At 39.6% G+C, this 25,372-nt stretch overlaps 1 protein-coding gene across 1 annotated transcript in view; it reads right to left on the minus strand.

Annotated features, from left to right (window-relative positions):
• SLC38A4 (solute carrier family 38 member 4) overlaps window positions 1–25,372 on the minus strand; it is a 92,685-nt gene that overhangs the window by 17,707 nt on the left and 49,606 nt on the right. Inside the window, exons 2-9 of the mRNA XM_081330588.1 lie at window positions 7,689–7,807; window positions 6,291–6,381; window positions 6,084–6,199; window positions 4,166–4,239; window positions 3,349–3,441; window positions 1,122–1,203; window positions 948–1,030; window positions 784–842 (exon numbers count right to left, since the gene is read on the minus strand). Of these exons, the coding sequence (XP_081186714.1) occupies window positions 784–842; window positions 948–1,030; window positions 1,122–1,203; window positions 3,349–3,441; window positions 4,166–4,239; window positions 6,084–6,199; window positions 6,291–6,381; window positions 7,689–7,807 (717 nt within the window). The remainder of the gene's footprint in view (window positions 1–783; window positions 843–947; window positions 1,031–1,121; window positions 1,204–3,348; window positions 3,442–4,165; window positions 4,240–6,083; window positions 6,200–6,290; window positions 6,382–7,688; window positions 7,808–25,372) is intronic.

Raw genomic sequence — 25,372 nt, forward strand, 5'->3', positions numbered from 1 at the left:
CCTAGCTCAGACATGTCAAACACAAGGCCCGGGGGCCGGATGCGGCCCGTGAAGTGGTTTCATGCGGCCCGCGAAGCCATCCTGGAAACAGTGAGGGAACGGCCCCCACTGCCTTGGCCCTGGCCCAGAGACCCTCCTTCTGCCAGAGACCCTCAGATCTGTCCCACTCCTGCCCTGGCCCCCATAGGCACCCTTGATGCGAACGATGTAGAGCTGGCCATGCCCACCCAGTAGGCCATACGCACTCTAGCCACGCCCACCCAGTAGGCCATGCCCACCCTGGCCACGCCCACCCGGCCCCCTGAGGGCAACCGCAATGCTGATGCGGCCCTCAATGAAATTGAGTTTGACACCCCTGACCTAGCTATTCAGCCACTGTGTACATGTTAGATGCTATAGTTTTTGCTGTAATGAAATAAGGGAAATTTGGGTTGTGAATATTTGGGATGTTAAAGGCTAAATTTGAATAATATAATTAAAATTAAAATTAGGTAAATCTTAATAACAGGACATAGATATATCTCAATGAAACTGAATTGACAAATTTTTCAACTGACCATGCTATTTTTTAGAAATTTATTAGTTTAAACCGGTTGTGTGAAATGTTAGGGGAAATTGAGAAGGATGTTTTGATAATGTAACCTGAATTATGTACTGAAAACTGTTACTGAATCTCTGATTACCCAGTCATCATAATGCTTTCTAAATATGTAGATTTTAACTGAAAAACCAATAAAACTTGTTTTTTTTTAAAAAAAGATTGTGTACGTTTTCCTCACTTACCACACTGAGAAAGAATACCATGCAAGTAAGCGAAAATCCACTTGTATAACCAAGATAACCTTTAAAAATAATAAATGAATGTACAGTTAATTGAAAAATGAAATGATAGTACAATTTACTATCAGCTAAAGATAAACTATATATTTGAATAAGTAATTGCTTACCTAAATTTTTTAGTAGTGAAAGGGGTAGAATAATTCCAATGCTCACAAATATTACAAGGTAGTTGCCATTCAGATACCATACTCTAGTTTAAGGAAATAAAATATGAATCAATTAATCTCATAAACAGTTGGTTTTTAATAAATATATAAAAGTAAGCATAAGGAAAAACATACCCAGAATTCTCTTCGAGTCCTAAAAATGCTCGAATTACCTCTGGCAATTCATACTTAATAATAAAGAGGTAGCTTGACATTGCTGTGAATGACAAACATGATATTTTAGTTGAATAGGATGCTTGAAAGGGACACACAAAGGATTCAGTTGATTAAAATTCAGTCAAATGGAAATCCTATTTGCACTAAATTTAATGTTGGGGAGGACAAACAATGATAAGACATGTAACAATATTGTTGGATATTTACATACTTATAAAAACATTGGGACACAAGTATACTGTATATTGTGACATTTGTTTGATGCTGTTGCCACCACTGAAAAGTACCTACAGGACAGGTATCCTAAAAACGTAGGATCAAAATAGTCATATTTTAAAAAACTGATATCCAAAGGCATTTAAAAGCACATGCAAATGTTAGCAATTGTTGCCATACATCAACATTTTTCTGTAATTACACAATTCATATTACATACTATAATTTGATGGAAATCCAGAGTATCTTATAGCAAAAGCAGACAACATACAAATATAATAAATAGTCCAAACAGTATTTTCAGAATACTGTATTTTCAGTTAGAAAAATGCTACCGTATTTTCCGGCGTATAAGACGACTTTTTAACCTCAAAAGTTGGGGGGGTCGTCTTATACGCCCAGTCACCTTATACGCCGGAAAATCAGTGGGTGGCGTCTGGCGGGAGCCGGCAGGGCAGTCCTCCGCACGCGCGCACTCCCCGGCTGCTCCTTAGCAGCCGGGGAGTGCGCGTGTGTGCAGGACTGCCCTGCCGACTCCCGTCTGACGCTCTTCCCTCTTGAGGCAGCTGCTGCCTCAGGAGGGAAGAGCCGGCTCGCTCTTCCCTCTTGAGGCAGCAGCTGCCTCAAGAGGGAAGAGCGTGGAGCTGGCAGGGAAGTCCTGCGTGCACGTGCGTTTGCAGGACTTCCCTGCCGGCTCGCTCTTCCCTCTTGAGGCAGCTGCTGCCTCAGGAGGGAAGAGCCGGCTCACTCTTCCCTCTTGAGGCAGCAGCTGCCTCAAGAGGGAAGAGCGTGGAGCCGGCAGGGAAGTCCTGTGTGCGCGTGCGTTTGCAGGACTTCCCTGCCGGCTCGCTCTTCCCTCTTGAGGCAGCTGCTGCCTCATGAGGGAAGAACCGGCTCGCTCTTCCCTCTTGAGGCAGCAGCTGCCTCAAGAGGGAAGAGCATGGAGCCAGCAGGGAAGTCCTGCGTGCGCGTGCGTTTGCAGGACTTCCCTGCCGGCTCGCTCTTCCCTCTTGAGGCAGCAGCTGCCTCAAGAGGGAAGAGCGTGGAGACGGCAGGGAAGTCCTGCTCCCGTCTGACACTGCGCTTCCGCCGGGTGGTGCTGTCCGAGACGAGCCAGCAGGCAGCCGCCGTGAGCGCGGCGCTGAGTGGCAGCAGCCCCACGTGCAGCAGCAGCCGCCGGTTCAGCAACAGGTCCGAGCGCAGGAGCCGCACCGCCAGGCTGCCCAGGAAAAGCAGCCACACCGAGAGGCTGCACGCCCAGTCCAGCTCCATGAGGGGCAGGGCGGGAAGCCGGCCAGGAAGAGGGACCGGGAGCCCGGGCCGAGCGCGCCTCGGCCGACGGTGAGAGGGAAGCAGCACATGAAAAAGAGGCTGCGGCGGAGCTGCCCCGCCCTGCGCCGAATGGGAGAAGTTCAAGGCCTGGGGGAGAAAGCAGGAGGGGCGCCGGCCGTGGCGGGGTGGCGGCTGCCCTCTGGTGCTTCCTGCCGCCCGGGAAACGCTGCGTCTTGGGGGCCAGCAGAAGTGCGGGAGCAGTGGGAGGGCCAGCGGGGCCAGTCGGGCCTTCGCCTCCTCTGCGACGGACAGGGAGGGCAGGGCATGTAAGTATTTTCCGGCATATAAGACAAAAAACCTTGAAAAACTTCTTAAAAGTAGGGGGTCGTCTTATACGCCGGGTCGTCTTATACGCCGGAAAATACGGTACTTTGACAATGTAAATTATGCACCATTTTTACATTTCTAAATGTCATTTTTCAATTGTTCCTTATCAACTCTAAAATTAGTTTTCTGCTGCTATTCAAATTATATATATTACTTGTATACCATGTTTGGCAATACAATTAAGAAATTTATTTTTATTAAATCTAATTCAAGATTATGATGGTATCAGCGGTAGACAACTGTTTCCAATTTTTATCATTAGACAAATCATTTTTATTTTAAACCTTCTGAACTGTCATTTCCAACTTACCTCCAATGTTCTGCATTGTGAGAGAAATAAAAGCACCAATTTTTCCAGGCCATCCAAATGCCTTTTCACCTAATTTTTCATATATTAGCGAGCCTAGGACCAACAGGAAATGGAAAATTTTAGTGCAAAATATTTGATCCATTGGTTTTGATTTGACTCTTTATGACAGCTCAGTGGTTAATTTAAAATAGGTACATACTTAACATTTTCCCACTGCAATTAGGAAAGGGTAAAACTTGACTAAAATGCGACTGCACTACCATTCAATGCTGGCTCTGATTTAGGATTTAGGAAGACTTTGGGTAAAGTATCCATCCTAAAGATGCAGTCCCCTGTCCCATTTTGAAATGAAAGGACATAAAACCTGAAATTTTTTTTGGTGCATCTGCTTCCCAAGATACAGTGGTTCTCAACCTATGGTCTGCGGACCCTGTGGGGACTACGATGTCATCACAGGAGGTCCGTGAAGGCTTGAAGAAATGTTGATTTAAATCTTTAGTTAAGTCTTGGGGGTCTGTGGCCACAAAAGATATTTAAAGGGGGTCTGTGGTGAAGAAAATGTTGGAAATCACTGCCATGATACTTTTAAGAAGTTTCTAGTAAATGCTCATTGCCAATCTCTGAAGCTAGCAATACTACATGGTCATTTTGAGGGTCTTCTGGGTGGAATGATAGCACTGATGATAACGTGTAGCAAAAAATAGTTATGGTTACTGAATGTCAGGGTGGGGTGCCTGATATGTCTGCATTGCAGTCTATGAGTTAGAATATGCTTACTTAAAATATTGCCCCCATCTCCACTTTAAGTAAATCATACCTCCTTCTTTGGCTGTCTTCAGTAGTAGATGTACTGAATAGAGTGACATCATTGCTACACTGAAGAGTAAGATTCTGAAACAAATATGGAAATTAGAAATATAAATATAAATGAAAAAAACAATTACAAGTAAAGACTTTCCAATTCTATATAGAGGCTTTAATTCTGGATTGCTACTGTAGCTTCAGAAATGAAGAAAGAGGAAAGAAATGGTAAAGTCACAATTAGGTTCATAGGTGTTCCTAAAAGCCCAGTCTGGACTAATAGCATTTGCTTTCTTACTGTACATTGTATAGAATTATATGCACTCTAAAATAGAGATGATTTGGCCCTCCTCTTCACTTGTCACTACAGCCACTCATACAGTATTTAATTTGAATTTAGGCTCATGTAAAATACATTTGTTGTTTAATAAGGAGTGATATGATGAAGACAAGAATCAATGCCTTAAAATATATAATATTTTAGGGTTGAACATTTTAATATTATTTAAAGCAAATTTGTGGATTTATTTATTTTTAATAAAAAATCCCTCTACTTTATCATTTTTAGAAAACACTATGAGGAAAACTATCAGATTTGCTGATATGAACATAGAGGATCTATATGAATATATGTTCGCATCCCTGCTTATATTCCTGATTGTTAACTGATATTAAGTTATAGTTGTCTAGTGGAGGCATAATTGAGAATTCTTGTTTAGTGCAAGTCAAAATCTTTGTGCTAAATTTTTCACAGGCTGCTGATGGTGTGAGGGTGGAGGAGTTGAATGGGAAAACTTCAGTTCCAAAACTCATCTATGATCTTCTGATTATAACACTGAATTATCATCCAAACTAAGAACGTTAATATAAATATCTTTAGGACACATTTTTTCTTGGTAAAATTATCCTTTACTATTAGAAACCACTGATAAACTACATCTGTTTCCTCTTTTTCCTCTCATGTCTAAACCCTGCCTCAATCTAAAATCCTGTCTAGATTGAACAATAATTATTTTAAAATTTTTAATAAAGAATTAATTATTCTGTTTTTAAAAACTTCATTATCCTGTTGCTGAACATTTGTTTCATGCATTTTTAGTCTTAAATACTGAGAGTATTTAAGAATACTGAGAGTACTGAGAGTATATCTGCTGCTAGACCAGTCATCAAATCCAATTATTTCAGACTTTTCCAAATTAAACATCATGATGCTAGATTGAAAGAATTGTCATCATTTGCTGAATTGAACAGCTTTAAAAGTTGCATCTTGCTTTGATAGATCTAGCTATAGTTAAGACTTGCTCGGAAACATCTGCTGCTGTCTATCAAAGAATATACTGTATAGATAGTGTATGTCAGCTGTATGTCACTACTGTCAGCATTGCTAGAACATTTGGCATAGTAAGATATTAGATGGACAGAAATCTACAGTTACAGTTTCACATTGAGGGTTGTACAGTTCAAGCAAAATCTCCTGCAGCCCCATCATTGTGCCAGCTATTTAATTAATATCTGTTCTAAATCACTTAGTCTTGTCTCCCTTTTTTCCATTTGAAAAGAACAGAGAGAGGTACCATTTATCAACAGATATAGATTGTTAAGCATATAAGGTATTGTTTGGATTTGCCCCAAAGACTGAAATGATACTGGATTTTACTATTATATGTGCTGTTTGCCACAGTACCAAGTGAGTGAATTCTGCCAGGTCCAGGCTTATGTACAAGAATTTATTATCTTATGGTTCTCATATGTTAAGAATGTGAGAGAATTCCTAACAAGTTTATATTAAGATTTATTTGGATTGTTTCTCCTGCGAGCTTTTTTTGTACTGTGTATTTGTCCTGAGCACAAAATAGACAGAGTTCTCATCAAATGAGAATGCTTCATGTCTTCATTTCCTTACCATTTTTTTTAAAACATAGCTTACTACTTACATAAAAAGGATAATTCCAGTGTTGGCCATGGCATAGGATAACCCTAATATACCACTGCCCATAATGGCGTTGCTTAAATTAAATGCCGAAATACCGAATGAAATATTTCCTGGATGCTGTTGAGGAAAAAAACAATAATGATGATGTATTAATTGCACCACATCTCTACAGACTGGCCTACAACATAACTATTGCTAATAAACTTACATATTCATCTGTATAACTTTCCATTTTCTTTTTACCCAGGAAGCCATTAGCAAGAAACTTCTGGCTTTCTGCATCATCACCAACAAAGTGGCTGAAAGGTGAGAAAAAGCAAACGAAGCATAAGACTTTATAATGAAAATAAAATAAAATGAAATAACTTTATATTGCTCTGACCAACTTTAAATAAGATAAAATAACATGGGAAAATGACAGAAATAAAATAAACAGCCATCACAGATGTAACTTTCTTAGTGTCAGATAAATCATTTTGATTACTGAGGCTGTTAGTCTTAAGACTGAGTAAAGAGGACAATATAAATTGTAACAGGAAACAGATTAACTGTTTGGAAAGGGAGAAAATATAGGTAGTTCACAACCTATGACCACAATTGGGAACAAAATTTTCTTTGCTAAACAAGGTGATTGTTAAGTGAATCGTGCCTGATTTTACAACCTTTTTGCCACAATTGTTAAGTGAATCTCATAGCTGTTAAGCAGATCTGGCTTTGTAGAAGAGCAGGCAGAGAGGGTGGAGTTAAATGTGTCATCAGCTTAGAGTCTTTAGGTTGCCACAAATGATCCAAATCCAGTCCCCCTTGAATTCCTTTGAATTTAGTGCCAATTTAGTGCTGACCATTAATTAACCAGATTCTTGTGTGAAAGCTTAACTAAATCTTCTGTGCTGCAACTTGATCCTTTGTGCCTAACATGCTTTACCCATTGACTGCTTTTTGGAAGTTGACTGGGAAGGTTGAAAATGGTGACTAATGACTCTGCAATGCTGAGCCATTCTAAATACATGCCAGTTGCCAAGTGCCCAAATTTTGATCACTTGACCATGAGGATGCAGCAACAGTCATAAGTGTGAGGATTGGTCATAAGTCACTTTTTTCAGTGCAGATGTAACTTTAAACAGTTGCTAAATGAATGGTTGTAAGTCAAGGACTACCTGTATTACACAGTCACAGCAGTAAAGCACTTAATAGTTTAAAATCAAATGTACTGTCCAAATCATTAAACAGGTTTCAAGGAAACACAGTCATTTGAAAATAAGCACTGGTTCCTGTGACTTTAAATATTAACTTATATGTGTGATCAGTTTGAGAGTAATGAGAATCCTCACGGAAAACATTAATGATAAATTAAACAAAGTGTTGGGCAATGCATTAAGAATAAGTGTTAAACTGGGCAAGCAAATTTGCAGATTTCTTTTTATATATAGGTGGGAAAAATCCCTTTCCAGAAATACAGCTGCTGCCTTTTACAATAAAAGCGAAAGCAAGCATATTCATTTTCAGCAATATCAATTATTTAATCATCTGACTTTCTCCAGTGAAATTCTATTACATTTCTAACATGTTTTGCTTTTGTACTTTCTGCAACTACATTGCTTCCTACCTGCTAATAGTAGCCTTCTCTGAATCAACCATATCTGCGTCATTGTCTTCAATGCTGTCTCCGCTGTTGCTCTCCTCATCAAGTTCTGTGTTGACTTTCTGCAGTTCCAGGCGATCCATCTGAGCAGTCAGCGATTTCCAGAAACACACACACACACACACACACACACACAAAGAGGCAACTTCAGTGTCAACAGAACTGGGCCTTCTGTTTAAAGGTTCTGCATCCACAAGATGTTGATTCTTGGAACACTTATTACTCTAACAGAATACAAAAAAACCACAACCTAAAATTAGAGAAATTGAAAAGGATGTAATAATATTTTAATTCAGAAAAAATGAGTAAGAATTAAAATGCTAATCACAGTTTCCTCTCTAACTGAGATGTACAACTCTACATATGTCTGATCTACAGATCCAAACCCTTCCAGGCGATGGTACATCTCTTCATTCCTCACAAAAGGTGATACCTCCCCAGTGCGTGCCCAGGGGGCGAGGCTGACGTGGCAGGGGCTGGTCCCTCGCTGTTTCCAGATGGCCTTGCGGAGCTAAGCCTGAATGTGTTTCAGCATAGATGGCCACCACAAAATTGTACATTGGCTCCCAGCCAGCCTGGGTCAGGGCCAAGGCAGCGTGGGCCGTTCCCTCACTGTTTCCAGGATGGCTTCGTGGGCCACATGAAACCACTTCGCGGGCCGCATCTGGCCCCCAGTCCTTGTGTTTGACATGTCTGTCTTAAGGTCTCTTCCTATTCTAATTTATTTGGAAGTAGGTCCTATAGATCTAACAGGATTTAATTCTTATAAAATATTTACAAAGTTGCACAACTACATAACGAACTGTAATGAAATGATAATACACTTGAATTAAAAATTGACAATTGTATTTATGACATTTAAATACAGAGCTGAGTAGCATTATTGCCCATAACATGAATCTTGTGAAAATAAAACACAAGATCAAGGAGAGTTTAAGAGATGCCATATACAACATTAATTTTTATCCTTTATTTTACAATCTCCTTTTCTCCAAAATTTATATTTGAATTCCAATCAAACTTCAGGAAGAAGTCTTGCTAGTACTCCAGTTTTATCTCTGTACTATTATTCTGGAAGTTATTTTTTAAAAAACCACATATTGTAAAGTCCTTCTTTTTTACTATGAGAGATCCTCCAACCACAGCAGCTGTTACTAGTTGATGACATTTTCTTTGAGCAGTGATGTCATAAGGTCAAACATATTCAAGTCTAATTAGCAAAAGTCTACTAAGTGCCACCATATATTTGAATCTTAATCAGAGTTCAATTTTATAATCAAATTTACCATTTTCTCAAAGATAAAACAGAAGCAATCTCTCCCCATTCATAAAAACATCTTTAAAGCCTTGTATATGATCTTGTCAAAATCAAATCTCATTAATATGTATAATATGTATGTTTTAATCTTGATCAAATAGATTCAGTTGATAAATGTTTTCATTTTAAAAAAGCTTCACTTTTTGTCCTATCAAGTACTGCCCCACTAATTGATTTCTTTTCAGTTTCTCTTTGCTCCCTGGAACAGCTTGAGGAGTTCCTACCGTATTTTCTGGCGTATAAGACGACCCGGCATATAAGACGACCCCCTACTTTTAAGAAGATTTTGAAGGTTTTGTCTTATACGCCGGAAAATACTTACCCGCCGGCCCTCCCGCTGCTCCCGCGCTTCTGCCGGCCCCCGAGGCGCAGCGTTTCCCAGGCGGCAGGCAGTGCCGGAGGGCAGCCGCCACCCCGCCACGACCGGCGCCCCTCCTGCTTCCCCCCCCAGGCCTTGAACTTCTCCCATTCGGTGCAGGGTGGGGCAGCTCCGCCCGCAGCCTCTTTTTTAGAACTCACATGCCGCTTCCCTCTCACTGTCGGCCGAGGCGCGCTCGGCCCGGGCTCCCGGTCCCTCTTCCCGGCCGGCTTCCCGCCCTGCTCCTCATGCAGCTGGCCTGGGCGTGCAGCCTCTCGGTGTGGCTGCTTTTCCTGGGCAGCCTGGCGGTGAGGCTCCTGCGCTCCGACCTGTTGCTGAGCCGGCGGCTGCTGCTGCGCGTGCGCGTGGGGCTGCTGGCCGTCCTGCAGGCGCTGGGCCAGGACGTCCTGCCGCTGCCCCTCAGCACCGCGCTCACGGCGGCTGCCTGCTGGCTCATCTCGGCCAGCACCGCCCGGCGGAAGCACATCCCCGCGGGGGGAAGGGCGGTGCTGGTGACAGGTGAGTCCGGAAGGAAGCCTGAGGCTACAGCTTTCCCAAGTTGCTGGTCCCCAAAAGTTAGGCTCCCCAAGTCTCCTTCCTTCCCTCTTTGCCCCATGCGAGTTTGCTCGAATGTTGCAGCTGCTGGAAGGCCCCGCCAAACAGGAAGCTAAGCCTATACCTTCAGAACTGCAAAAAGCCACATGGTTCCTCGCGGGGCTTCCCGGAACAAGGGGCCGGCAGCCGCAGCCCCAAGCCAGGCCGAGAAGAGCGGCAGGCATGGGGGAGGAGCGGGGCCAGAGGGGGAAAGCAGGCCCAGGGGGCGCCGCCCCCGCCCAGGCCAGGCTCCGGGAGAACCTTCAGCACAGGCACGCCCCTCTCGCCTTTGTCCGCCAGCCCGCCTCGCTCCCCGGCCTCTCCCAGCGCCTCTGCCGAGCCACTCGCGAGGGAAGCGCCGCTCGGCTTCACGCGGCCCACCCAGCAGTCCCTGGAGAGGCGCACACACACCCCCATGAAGGGAAAGGGAAAAAGCGCCTCTCCGCCACGGCTCCGGGTCCTCGGCGGCTCGCACTCCTAGTTGCAGGCTGCTCTTCGGTCACCCGCCGGGAAACTTGCCAAACCGGGAGAGCGACTGCCGCGCCCACGCCCCGCCTGGGACGCCACGCCTGCCTGCCTCTTCTGGGGACTGCTTGGCTGTCAGGTCCCCGACGAGAGGATGGGCAGGCGGTCCCCAGAGGCACCCCGCTCGACCGTAGGAAGGGAGAGCCTTTGCTCCTGCCGAGGCACCGCCTGACTCGCGCTGACCACAAGAATTGCTTGCTCGGAGTGCGGAACTGAGAGCAGCAGCGCAGCAGGCGAGAGAGCTCAGAGACAATAAGGCGAGGCGCCCCTTTGGCGGAAAAGGAGCAAAGCTGGGCCAATCACAGAGCAGGCGGAGCAGGGAAACAGGGAGGGAAACAGGGCAGCGGCTGCTCGAGACGACGGGCGCGGGCTAGTCCTGCTCCTCTCATCAGGGACCTGTCAGCCAGCATTGGAGGCGCTAGCACGGCCAGTCCTTGAGCGAGCAACGGCAGCAGCTGCAGTAGCCGCCCCAGAAGCTGACGAGTTTGCCCTCTATCACCCGTTCGCCGTTGGCCGCTTAACCACGGGTCGCCATCGCCTGCCTCCATTCACCCAGCGATCCCGCCGTCCAGCAGAAAAAAGATCCGAAGGTGTTTTTTTTCCGGCGTATAAGGCGACTGGGCGTATAAGACGACCCCCCAACTTTTGAGGTGATTTTCAGGGGTTCAAAAGTCGTCTTATACGCCGGAAAATATGGTATTTATCTCTTCTGAGAGAGACCCAAAGATGCTTTTTCAAAAGGAAAGTGGTGTTTTCTTGTTTTCTTCCTTGAAGATATTTTGCTTCTCATCCAAGAAGCTTGGATGAGTTTCTTCACTTCTCAGAGTTTCCCTGCTTTCACACATTACTTTTGTACCGTAGTTTCAGATGACTTTTTAACCCATGAAAATCTTCTCAAAAGTCAGGGGTTGTCTTATATGCCAGGTGCTGAAACTTTAGGGACAGGGCTGGCTGGAAAACCTGGAGCGGATCTTCCATTTAGTCTGCGCAGGGAAAGCGGGACCAATTGGAGTAGAAGCTGCAGTCTGTGATTTTTTACAGGCTGGGGTCTGGGCGTCTTTCCTTCTAAAGTTGAAGAGCAGCTGTAGGCAGGTGGGGAATGCAAGAGCAACTTGAAAGGCAGGTGGGGCATGCCTAGCCAGAGCAGCTGCTTAGCTCTAAGGACACATTTGACTCAGGAACTGGGCGGGCTGGCTGGAAAACCTGGAGCGGATCTCCCATTTGGTCTTTTTTTTAAAATCCCATTTATATCCCGCCCTTCTCCGAAGACTCAGGGCGGCTTACAATTTAAAGCACAAATCAATGTGCTTAGCAATAGCCTTCATTCTATGTATATGCCTCCTTATTAGAGCTTTCACCCCCCCCACAAGCAGCATTATTACAAAGTCAGCTTATTGCTCCCAACAATCTGAGTCCTCATTTTACCTACCTCAGAAAGATGGAAGGCTGACTCAACCTTGAGCCTGGTGGGATGCGAACCTGCACTAATTGCAGGCAGCTGGTGTTACTTAAGGCTCTGTGCAGGGAACGTTTTAGAGTGAATTAGGAAAAGTGAAAAAGTGAATTAGGAAAATAGGAAAATAGGGAACGGTTGCTGGAATTGGGTATGTGTAGTTTAACGAAGAGAAGGGTGAGGGGTGACATGATAGCAGTGATCCAATATCTCAGGGGCTGCCACAAAGAAGAGGGAGCCAAGCTATTCTCCAAAGCACCTGAAAGCAATGGATGGAAACTAGTCAAGGAGAGAAGCAACCTAGAACTAAGGAGAAACTTCCTGACAGTTAGAACAATTAACCAGTGGAACAACCTGCCTCCAGAAGTGGTGAATGCTCCAACACTGTAAGTTTTTAAGAAGAGACTGGACAGCCATTTGTCTGAAATGGTATAGGGTTTCCTGCCTTAGCAGCGGGTTGGACTAGATGACCTCCAAGGTCCCTTCCAACTTCTTCTTCTTCTTCTTCTTCTTCTTCTTCTTCTTCTTCTTCTTCTTCTTCTTCTTCTTATTATTATTATTATTATTATTATTATTATTATTATTATTATTATTATTATTATTATTATTATATTATTATTATTATTATTATTATTATTATTATTATTATTATTATTATTAAGTTTAATCCACTTGCACTGTTTTATGTTTACATGTTTGATGACAAACAGCCTTATGTTTATAAGTGACAGTTTTCCTACTAAGTACCTGCATGTCATAAGCATTTGAATTAAAATTACCATATTAAAATCAAATCTGATGTTTTTAAATTTTTATTTGGTGTGCGTTGGAAGAGGGGTAGTCTTATACGGCGAGTATAGCCCAAACCCTATAATTTAACAGGAAATGTAGGGGGTCGTCTTATATGCCCAGTCGTCTTATACACCGGAAAATAAGGTAAATCCAAAGTAAGAAGGCTTTCCAAATCACTCTTCTGATTTATTAATTTGTTCATCCTCTTTAATCATTAAAACTTCATTTGTAGATCCATTTTGACATCATTTTATATATCACATTTATATTTCTGGCATTTTAATATCTATTTTCACACCCACAACATTTTTTCTATATCATTTTCTAATCCAATGTATTTTAAACCAAATCCACATTTTATCCAATAACATCTGTAGTTCTTCTGTATTGTCTACTACCATCACACTGTAGGAAGACAGCACACACACACACACCCCAGAAAAAGAAATATTTTGGGGGATATTAAAAAAGCAGAATATATTTCCCCAAAGGAATAATGGAGAAGATCTTAAATGGGAGAAACCACCCTCCCCTCCCCAAGTCTCTCTCCCCCAAGCAGGCCAGGTCTGTAGAAGTTCAGATTTGATAATCCTTTCAGAAAGACTGGAGCCAGGAAGCTTACAACTGATGGGATTAGAAAGACAAAGATCTTTCTAATAACGAACAACCCCTCACCCAAAAACATCCAACACAGGACATAGCCATCAGCCCCAGCCCCAGGGAAACAGGACATGACCTTTAGGACATAATAGGATTAACCCACCATTATCAGACTACAAAAAGGGCACACTGAACCTCAGGTCAAAGTTCATGCCACAGGAACAACTCCAAACACAAAAGCCCAAGAAAGTATAAAAACCCACCACTCCCAGCTCCATGTGGTCAGCCACCCCATAAATATGCTGCTATCACTGAAGTTTCTGGCAACTCAATAAACAAGAACCTTCTTTCCTAAAGGAGTCTTCATTTTGTTTATTCCCAGCTTGGACTGGACCTGATGAAGATGTTTCTTTCAACAATTTGGCACCCAAGATGGGACTTCAAGCTAAGCTCACCAATGGACTAAGACTGGGTAAGCCTTCATCTTTCCAAGACCCTGCCCATTTGGAGCAGGGGTAGTAAAGGGAGTTTTGGGTTTGAGCTCGAGGCTGCTTTGGAAAGAAGGTGAGTACCTCTAAATGTTAATTTTAAAGCCCAGGGGAGTGAGGGAAATGTCTGTATGTCTGTGTGTGTGAGTGAGAAGACCTTTTTCCCAACTTCCGGTTTTGGTAGCCAGTGGGACAGGTGGAAGAAGCCGGGGCTCTGGCTACTCAGCCCGATTTTGCTTCAACCAGCGACCCAAAAAGGGTCTGAAAGTTGCCCTGGAGGGGCAACAAAGTAGGAGGGACACTACAGTAGCTTGGATCAGGTGGTGGCTGATCGGAGAAGACTGAAGAAATCCTCTGAAAGGACAGAGGAAAGGCTGCTGGGTGAGCCGGAAAGAAAAGCGAGGAGCCGTGAAGCTCTGACAAACAGCTGATTGTCAACAGCATGCTGAAACTGGCTGAGGCAGTCTTTTTCTTCCTTTTCCTTGTGGATTACAAGTCATTGACCCCCTAATAGGGAGGAGTTAAAGAACAAAGATCCCAGAAAGATTGCAATATAAGAGCGGTGAGCAACTACAAAAGGGGAGAATTTTTAAAAATTCAATTTTAAAAAAAAATGAACTCAGCTTGATTCAAAGAAAGACTGACTATCTAATTTACAGAGGTGAAAACTTTCTAGATATAATCTTAAAGACAAATAATGTATAAAGAACTTTAAGAGAAGAACCTTGTAAATCTTTTGAACTTAGACATTGATAAATGAGTGTATGAGGACATCTAGTGGTGAAAGAAGAAATCACAGCATAATTAAACACTAAAAAAATATCTAGAATTGTTTGACCTCAAAAAACACCTGCTATAAACAAAGTGCTTTGGCGTGAGTCTACAATGGAAAAGATTTCTCAAAACTATATTTGTTGACTCTGTATATAACTAAACAGGAATTATTTGGAGATAATGAATACTTCACTGTGAACCTTTACATTTGAGACTCAACTGGAGGAGGTGGATTTGGCCTAAAATAGCTGGCTCTTTTTTACATCTTGGATTTTATATTAAGATTGCTGGTTGAAAAATGAGTACATCAATCATTTCTAAACTTATGAAGAAGACTTCCTTTGCACCCTCTATTGGAACACCCAGCCCAACAACCCAGGGATCTATTGAAACAATGTTGCAATGTGAGAAAATAAGCACTGCCTAAAATGAAATACAGGCCACACTAAAATTGATGCAAGAGTCAATGAGAAGAAACCATGAACAGACCCAAAGTAATTTTGAGAAATTAAGTGAAGAAATTTTGGATACGAAAACACAATTTGAAGTTCATCATCAAATGATTGTGAAAAATGAACAAAGAATTCAGAAAATTGAAGAGAAATCAGATGATATGGATAAAAAAATGGAAATACTATTGCAAGAGAATGAAAAATTAGAAGAGATGGTCATAATCCTAGAAATGGAGAAGGCAGAACATTACTTGAGATTTCAAAACATCCCTGAAGACAGAGAAGAAAATATTGCAATTGTGATTATTGAGCTTCTGGCAGAAGCCTTGAAAACAGATAGAGCAGAGATGCAAATGGAGATACAGTAGATGAAATATTTTGAATGAATTCAAGCTACACAAGGAAAAATAGATTACCTAGAGAAGTACATGTGAGATTCATAAAGAAAACAAGAAGAGATAAAGTACTAAGAAAAGTGAGGAAGCAATTACAGTACAAAAATAAAGAAATTGTGGTCTTAAAGCAGATACCTAAGAGAGTGAGAGATACTCAAAGACATTATCACTTTTTAACTACAAATCTGATTGCAAAAGGTATAAATTTTAGATGGCTAATGCCAGAAGGCATTCTAATCAACTGGAATAATACAAGATATCAGCTGGATTCAATCTGGAAAACAGAAAACTTCGAAATAAGACATCGAGCGGTTTTAGATGAAGGAGTGCAAAAACAACAAGAAGAGACCATGGAACAGAAACAAATGGAAGAGAAAATTCAAGATGAAACTACTGAAACAGGAGAACAGAAAGAGAAATCTGAACAAGAGAGCGAAGGAACTGCCAGAGAGCAGAGGACTATGAGAGCGACTAGACCTAAATATAAATAATGGAAATGGAGAAAGAAAGTAGAATTTTCTCAGTGAATGTAAATGGATTAAACTCACCATCAAAAAGAAATATATTTTTTTAGGAAACTACATAAATTAAATATAGACATAATTTGGTTGCAAGAGACACTCATTAAAAAAAAAACAACACCATAAACTGCTGGAACACCCCAAATTGGAAAACTTTACTCTGCATCAGCACATCAAAAAAAAGAGAGGTGTTGCTGTATATGTTAAAGAGACAATAGATTCTTAAATGATTTATTCAGATGAAGAAGGAAGAATTGTGATGGTAGACATATGCACCAAACATTAACCAGGAAGAATTCTATAAAAGCCTCCACAGAAAAATAATATAAATGGAGTATCAAAATATCTGCTTAGTAAGAGACTTTAATGCGATAGTAGATGGGACAATTGACTATAAAAGCAGTAAAATAGGGAAAACTGGAAGAAGTTTAAAAACTACAGACCAATATCGTTGCTTAATGTGGATTATAAAAATTTTACTTCGATAATGGCAGAGAGATTGAAAAAATACTTAATGGAATTTATACATCCAGACCAAAATGGCTTTCTACCAAAGAAACAAATTAAAAACAATTTAAGAGTGATAATAGACGTATTAGAATACTATGAATTACATCCAGGGAAACAATTGGCACTAATATTTCTAGATGCTCAAAAGGCATTTGATAATGTTTCCTGGCAATTTATGACTCAGCAACTACAAATAATGGACTTTGGACAGAACTTTATAAAAATAATAAAAACAATATATAATAAACAAACAGCGAAAGTAATAGTGAATGGAGATTATATTGAGAACTTTGAGATAAGAAAATAAAAGGCGAAACATATAAATTACAAACTTTGGAAATGATTCCTAAATTACTGGGAAAGATAGAGCAGTATGGAGAAATGGCAGGACTGAAAATAAACAGAGAAAAAACTAAAGTAATAGTTAAAAATCTTACAGATAAACAAAAAAAAACAACTGTCAGAAAAAACAGAATTACAGATAGTGAAAAATATTAAATACCTGGGTATATATTTAACAGCAAGATGTTCAACAATAAAAGAAGATAATTACATACAATTTTTCAGTCAAATAAAATTGGACTTGGAAAAATGGAAGAATCTGCAACTGTCAATTTTAGGAAGAATTGTGACAGTGAAAATTTTTGCCGAAAATTTTATTTCTATTCCAAACAATTCCCATAAAATGAGAAAAATTTCTTTCAAGCCAGAGCGGCTGGTGCTGCGGGAGCAGCGGGGCCCTCTCTATATGGCGGGGGTGGGCGGGGTGGGCGGCGGAAGCAGGGAGGGCCAGGCAATGCAGGGCAGCCATTTAGGCATGCAGGGCGAGGTGACGGTGGCACAGGTCCAGCACCAGGTAGGCTACCAGCCTGGCTGACATGGGTGAGCACAAGGAAGGAGTGCGCATGGACTCCGCAGAACCCACCTCCCACTCCTTGTCCTCTCTTACTTGCCTAGTTGAGATGGTGTAGTTGGGCAGCAGGGAGGGATGCAAAGTTCCTGCCAACTCACCTTTGCTGCAGACAACTTGCCGGTGCAGCGTTTGCCGGCCAGGTCTTTTGGCATGCTCAGCAGCAATTCTTATTGGCTTTTGAAAGCCAATAGGCTTTCGAAAGCCAATAGAGGGAGTAGCATGGCTTGTGCAAAAGCTTTTTGGGTGTGCAAAAAAGGGTGCCGGAACGCCATTCTGAGTGTTCTATGAGAAAAAAAGTCCTGCTTTTATGTTTTAATCTTATGATTTTAAAAATATTGTAAGTTGCCCCAAACCTCACCATGTGGATTGCATACAAATATTATAAAATCAGTAAATAAAGGTAGAACATATGTTAAATATACTTCAAATGATAATATGCTTCCCTACAAAGTCAACAAAGTCAATTCTTGCTCAATGACAGACCAAGGAGTTAACTCAGAAAGGCAAGAGGAAAATCTAGAAGAGGTCTGTGCAACTTGTAGAAGGGAAAGGCCCACATTGATAAATTAAATATCTTTGGGGTCTGCAAAGGAATGCTGGTGGGCTAATCAATGATTTGGTGACTAGAGGAGCATCTACATTGTTGGAGTTCATGGTCATGGTAAGCCATGGAGGCACTAGGCAACATGACTTTCAGGGCAGTGGTGGTGATTTTATTACTTTTTTTTTAAAGGTCTGTGCTCTGTCCAAGGGTGCTTGGTAGGCTGCATGTATAGGCCTGGTCTAGAATTTATTTTGGAGCATTCAACTATTTCCTTCTAGAGCAGGCATGTCAAACTCATTTTGTTTGAGGCAACTTCTTATAAAAGAATTGCCATTAATTTGTTTTCATAAAATAATTTAAATCAATTTTTCACTTGATTTCAAATTAAATGAATTATATTGGTTGACAATGAGATTTATTTATTTTTAGTACAATTGCCAAATGCAATAAACTGGTTTTAGGTATATGTGTGCACTCATTATTTCAACACCAATACATTTTAACAACATATTCTATTTGTAAATGAATGCAAATGCAAATTATACAATTTTTTGTGCAAAAATAAAACAAAATAACAGATTTAAGAGCTGTTATCATTAGTTATCCTTAGATAAAAAAAAATTCCATCATCCAAAACTTTGTTATACTGTATCTAACAAACAGATGCTTTGGGATTTAAAAAAAGACTGACTACATTTGATTGTGTATCACCATGGCATTAAAACAAAATTCGAACAGTGTATGAAAAATAAAGGTTCCCTAAACGTCTGCTGGCTATATCTATACATTTTCCTTGATAGTACTCTATTGCTTTCTTTTTAGCCTTTTTTTCAACTTCCCAGCTTAAAAAAGGCAAGGCACCAGGAGCTGAAAGTTACAGAGACTGTTTAAGCAGGTTGCTAAGCAACCTGTTCACACTCAGCCCTTCTTACCCTCCCACTTTTAAATTAGCCTGTACGGATCGCATTTCCTTCAATTTGAGCCATCTGAAGGCCTGTCGCTGCGATGCATTCTGCTGGTCTGCAACTTGGCTGCCTGAGGAGAATTTGGCTCTCCAGAACAGTTTCCTTCAGCTTTTTTTTGTGTGTGCCAAAAACGGTGCCATAACGCCGTTCTGAGCGTTCTATGAGAAAAAAGCCATGGATATATCACATATAATTGAAGATTATAATTAGTTGCGTGTGCACGTTCAGCAAGTGTGATGTATTTGTGCTGGCATTTCTAGGCCTCTTTCCAACCACATCCAGAAAAAATTGTAACAAACATTGGAATTCTTAAGGCCATGTTTGGTATTTCCCAGCAATCTGTTACTGGAAGGAAAAAGCAATCCCTGCTGCATTACTGATCCCAGAGAAGCATTTGCATGTATGCAGGTATCCTTAGGGTGCCATAGTTATGGATGAGAAATATTGGTTGCAAAGTTGGCATTTCTGGATGTAATACAGATATTTTGGACTTATTTTTGTTTCTTTGCATGTTTGATATTTTTAAAAAGGCATATGCTACTGACTACGCTTATGTTGTTATTGATGTTAAGCTCACCATGGAAAACATCATATATTGTTATGTATATACTAGGTTAATTATTTAAAGACTGAAGTGCAACATGACTAGATTCTAAATAATCTGTTTTTCAAAACACACAATAGTCCAAACAGTAAAAGTAAAGTCCAAATTAAGAATATTTCATTCTTAAGAATTGTTTAATTTAAAGTGGTTTAGTTGTAATAGATGGTTAAATTCAAAATAGTTTTCAAGAGTATGTACAAAAGATACTATTTTTTTCTAGTAAAGGTAAAGGTAAAGGTTCCCCCGCACATGCGTGCTAGTCGTTTCCGACTCTAGGGGCCGGTGCTCATCTCCGTTTCAAAGCCGAAGAGCCAGCGCTTGTCTGAGGACGTCTCCGTGGTCATGTGGCCGGCATGACTAGACGCCAAAGGCGCACGGAACGCTGTTACCTTCCCACCGTGGTGGTCCCTATTTTTCTACTTGCATTTTTACATGCTTTCGAACTGCTAGGTTGGCAGAAGCTGGGACGAGTAACAGGCGCTCACTCTGCTACGCGGCACTCGGGATTTGACCCGCCAAACTGCCGACCATCTGATCGACAAGCTCAGCGTCCTAACCCACTGAGCATCAGCTAAATTAGACATATTACATTGAGAAAAATGTTTTGCATTTCTTTCCTGTTACCTTTATTGATTTCATTGCAGAGATGTTAACATAGGAAATAGATTATTTAGTTATCTAATTTTACCTTCCAAAAGACAGAAGCAGATGAAAAATATGAGGTTCTTTCCTGTTGGCTTTTTTGAATTAGCTGTTTTAGATTCTAAAAGTTTAGTTCCTAAAAAAGTAACCCTGTAAATAATTTTAATGTCCTCCTCTAGTGCAGGCTCCTTTATGACTCATGGACTTCAACTCCCAGGATTCCTGGGAGTTGAAGTCCATGAGTCATAAGAAAGGGCCAAGATTGCCTAGCCCTGCAATAGGCTTTCAGAGGGAGCTTTTTTTTGCAAAAAAAAAAAGGTGCCGGAACACCGTTCTGAGTGTTCTATGAGAAAAAAAGCCCTGTATAAAAGAATGGATAACTCTCAGAAACAAAAGGTTGTTATATCTGGAGGGACATGACTTACAGTTGGGGTGGCACGCTTTTCTATGGTATGGAAAAAATAAGATTCATAAGTATTTCCAAAACCATTATATGAGAAATGCATTGTTAACAGTATGGGAAAAAAATAAAAAGTAAAATATATCTGAAAATTCCAGGGCGGTTGTCAACTATGGAAGCATTTGTACACCCAGATTTGGTAGAATTTGAAAAAATCTGGACATATAGAGACATTTTAAATTCTGAAGGAAATTTAAAAACTTTGGATATAATATAGAATTATAAAAATGGTAAAATGTATGGGAAAGAAACTATAAATTGACAATGTCAACTTCTTATAAATAAAATCTGTATAAAATGTTTTATAGATGGCACTTGTCACCAGCAAGATTAACAAAAATGTTTAAAAATATGTCAAATAGATGTTGGAAATGTAAACATAGCTCAGGCACGTATTATCATGTTTGGTGGACATGTGATAAGGCAAAGAATTATTGGAAAAAGATACATATTTGGTTAGAAAAGATGTTGGGAGAATATGTAGATTTTAAACCTGAACTCTTTTTATTAGGTATAATGTCAGAAAAGATTAACAAACAAAGCCTATATTTGATTTTACACATCACAACAGCGGCAAGAATAATATTTGTGCAATATTGGAAAAATAAAGGAATACCACCACATGAAGAAATAATCAAAAAATATTGGAATGCACAGAGATGGATAGACAGACCATGAGACTGAAAGAAAAAGAAGAAACAGAATATTATCAAACTTGGGACTTACTTTAGAGTAAGTTAGAGTAAAGATTAAAGGATTAGGAATTTAATATGTGTTAGTGTATTTAAACTCAGAAAAGTATGTTGGTTGAAAAATTATTATTATATGTATGGGAAAAAACTAATAAAATCTTATATAAAAAAGAGAAGACCTTTTTTCCCAATTACAGTTGGATCTTGCTCCCTCTGGCCTTTCCTAACTGCAGAAAGGATCTGTTCAAGTGATAGACCCTGGATAGCATGGGGGTTTGGCCAGAGTATAGGACCTTTTGTTAGGGAAAAGAGAGAGGCTGTGTGAAAATGGAATGGAAAAGTGAATGAGAGAATCAGATTTGGGCAACCAGCTGGGAAGTCAGTGAGCAAAGCCCAGATCAGGAGGTGCCCATACCTGCAGTTTGGAAGAAGCAGTAGGTCCTCCCAGATTCTCCTGAGTCTGAAAAGTGACCGGCGGTTGAAGGAGATGCCCTTACACTCAAATGAATGGTGATAATAAAAGAAACAGAAATGAATTTTATGAAAAATGTGCAACATTCTGAACAAATATGATTAAAGGGAAACATTATTTTAGTTAGTGCTATGAGTTGGGAATAAATTGAAAGAATACAGAAAAATGTGATTTAGCCATTTAGAGATCCAATAATGAATGAGTGTAATGAAAGTTTGATGAGTTTAAGCATAAATCATGTGCACACATGTGCACCCATATTGAAAGATTGTATAAACATCCAAATGTATTACTAATATGACTTTTTATGATACAAGACTGTGTAAATTAGTGAAGGATTGAAGGAAGATTAAAAGTTCTAAATGTAAAATGGATTTTTTTTGTGTAGATACATGAAAGAACATCAAATGACTATAGCCGTGGTGGCGAACCTATGGCATGGGTGACACAGGTGGCACACCGAGCCCTCTCTGTGGGCACGTACACTGTCACCCCAATCCTAGGCCTTCAGCTGGGCTTTATAAAACCTTTTCGCTTTAGGCCTCCACCACCATGTACAAAAAAAAAGGTTCAATCAATCAATCAATTTCAACTTCTTACGGGGGAAAAAAAGTTCTCGCAAAGTTGGAATTGATTGAACTTTTTAGTCCTACCCAGTCTGCCGTTATCACTGCAGCCACGCCCACCCAAAGGGCCACACCCACCCAAAGGGCCATGCCCACCCAAAGGGCCATGCCAACCCAGCACCTGATGATACATAAGTGGGTTTTGGGTTGCAATTTGGACACTCGGTCTCTAAAAGGTTTGCCATCATTGGACTATAGGAATAAAAAGTACACATCCTATTTGAAAAGTTATATTCATCTTTCACTAAAATGAATATTGGATGAAGAGAAATAAGTTATTGTCATAGAAATAAAATCTGTTTTAAAAATGTCTACATATGACTAAAAAGGAGTCTCCAATGGAATGAATTGAATTAAAAATATAAGTAGAGAAATGATTTGGTATAAAACTGAAATTAAGTAATTGTTTGAAGAAACGTTTTAAAAATCTGTATGATAACAATATTGATACTGTATGTCAAAGAATAAATTTGAAACAAACATGATAAATGTTATAGTTAGTGAAGAACTCTCTTGCAGAGATGAGCTGCATATAAATTTAATAACTAAAATACATAAATAAAGATGATATAAAAGATATAAGTAACATGAGAATGTTGAAGAATAGCTACTTATGTAGAAGATGTAACTGAAGAAATGTTACGACATGAACATGAACCTGACTATGGAATGGCTGTGTGATGTCTTTAACAAATATGTAGAGATTATATTGGTGCCCACCAAGTGGAACAATTCTATTATGGTTTGCTTATGCTGTAAAAAGGGAAAGTTATAGAAATGAATGCAAAAGCTAAAGGGAGATTAAGGTTGCCTAGGAAATCATCTGACAGAATTGTTATTGAAAGGGTACAAGTGGTGAGAGTGAGCAAAATCTTGAAGCTCTATGTCAGGAAGATGTGTAGTTCAGATTTATGCTCTTCAGCAAGTCATTGAGTAAAGTGTGAATATGAGAAAGAAAATGTGTGCAACACTTGTTGATTTTGAGATCATGTACAGAACAGTGGAACGTTCTGTGTGAATATGGATACCGAAACAAGTACAGCATACAGTACATCTGTGTAAGCATGGAATGTTTAATGAATGGTTCAGCAATAAAAAGAGAATAAGACAAAACTGTGTAGTTCTTTAATGGATAAGGAATCCATGAGGTGATGTTAGAAGTATGAAATTATTGACTGAGAACTCAAATGTGTTGCATAAAAATAGATTCTATGATGAAACAAAGATATTAAAAATTAATGTACTGTTCTCCTGCTTGAGCAGGGGGCTGGATTAGAAGACCTCCAAGGTCCCTTCCAGCTCTATTCTATTCTATTCTATTCTATTCTATTCTATTCTATTCTATTCTATTCTATTCTATTCTATTCTATTCTATTCTATTCTATTCTAAAACATGGTAGCTTGTGTTTGATAGGGAAAATGGAATGAACAGTTGCAAATTATACAGTAATGGTTAAAAATTTGTCAATCTCGGTTAAATGTTTTTTTACAGATATAAGGGATAGAGAAATTTATGACAAGCGATTATATTATAAAGTTAAATGGTATATGGTCTGTAACAAGTAATGAGTATTTTTGGAAAAAATGACAGTAGATAGGAATGCATTTATGCTCACTGTGTTTATATATATATCAAAAATAAATGGGTGGTAATTTATGGTGGGTTGAATAAAAAGTGAGTAACTACTAAGAACATTGAAGAGATTCAGTGAGGATCAAATTGCAAAACACATACAGTAAGAATGAAAAATTATGGCTGAGTGATGTTGATGAGACTCTGAAGAAGGTAAGCAAGTATAGTAAAAGAACTATATGTGAAAGATGGTTTGGAAGCAGAAAAAGTTATGCTGGTGTAAACTAGTCCTACTAATGTTTTCTTTCCTTTTATTTCTTTTGCTGATGCCTTTACTTTCTGGCTTAATGTTTCTTATTCCTTTTCTGCACTCTACATAATATTGATTACTGTAAGAAAATATCATCATGGCTATATAGATGAAAGTGTATTTAAGCAGAACTACAAAAATATATCATATTGTGAATCTTCCTCATAAAACTGTTACATATTTATTATTCAAAACAGCTGAATAAACCTGTTAAATAAATAAATTTTATATTCTATATATTAATAAAACTATGCTCATAAATGTTTTCATTTTTTGCAATAATAGCAGCTGTTATTTGCAGTCCAAATCTAGTTATTAACAGTGACTGTTATTACTAAAAGAGCCAACTTTCAATGACAGGGAAACTGAAATCTCCTAATTGTTATCTGATCAAAGGAAAAAAATAGTTCTGTATCTCATAAAATGAACATTAATTGGACACAGAATGCCAGGCAATTAAGCACCATATACATACATACATACATACATACATACATTACATACTAACATTACAGCCCTTATATGGAGTAAAGTCAAGTAAATCAAATTAATTTATTTAGATATAAGAACTTATTGGGTGTACTATTAATATTAAAGGGCAAAGATTAAAACACTGCAGAATTAAAAGTTAATATGAAAAAATTCAGTAATATGAATACTTCTAATTCCTGTTTCTTTTCATATTGATTTATTTCCCAATATTTTAACCTGGAATATTAGCAACTAGGAAAATTTTCAAGCCCACCTTTACTAGATTTAGATACAGTAAGTTGCTCCTAACAAATAGCTACTAATAAGCTTATTTATAGTACTGAGCATGCTGATAAGTGAATGCACTTAAAACATTAAAATATTTTTCAGTACCAGCAGACTAATAACAAATTAAAATAGATTCTGTTTAGAAAAGTAGGCATTAAATCTAGTTCTTTAAATCTTTAATTTAATTTATTTCAAAAGAATGTCAAGTGTCTAATTTGTTTTCCTACCTGAGATAGCAGATCTGTATATTCCTTTCTGTGATCAGTCTGGTAACTGAGAATGATAACTTAATATGGCATCCGGTCACA

This window comes from Vipera berus, assembly GCF_964194415.1.
Source record: "Vipera berus genome assembly, chromosome: 6".
Lineage (NCBI taxonomy): Eukaryota > Metazoa > Chordata > Lepidosauria > Squamata > Viperidae > Vipera > Vipera berus.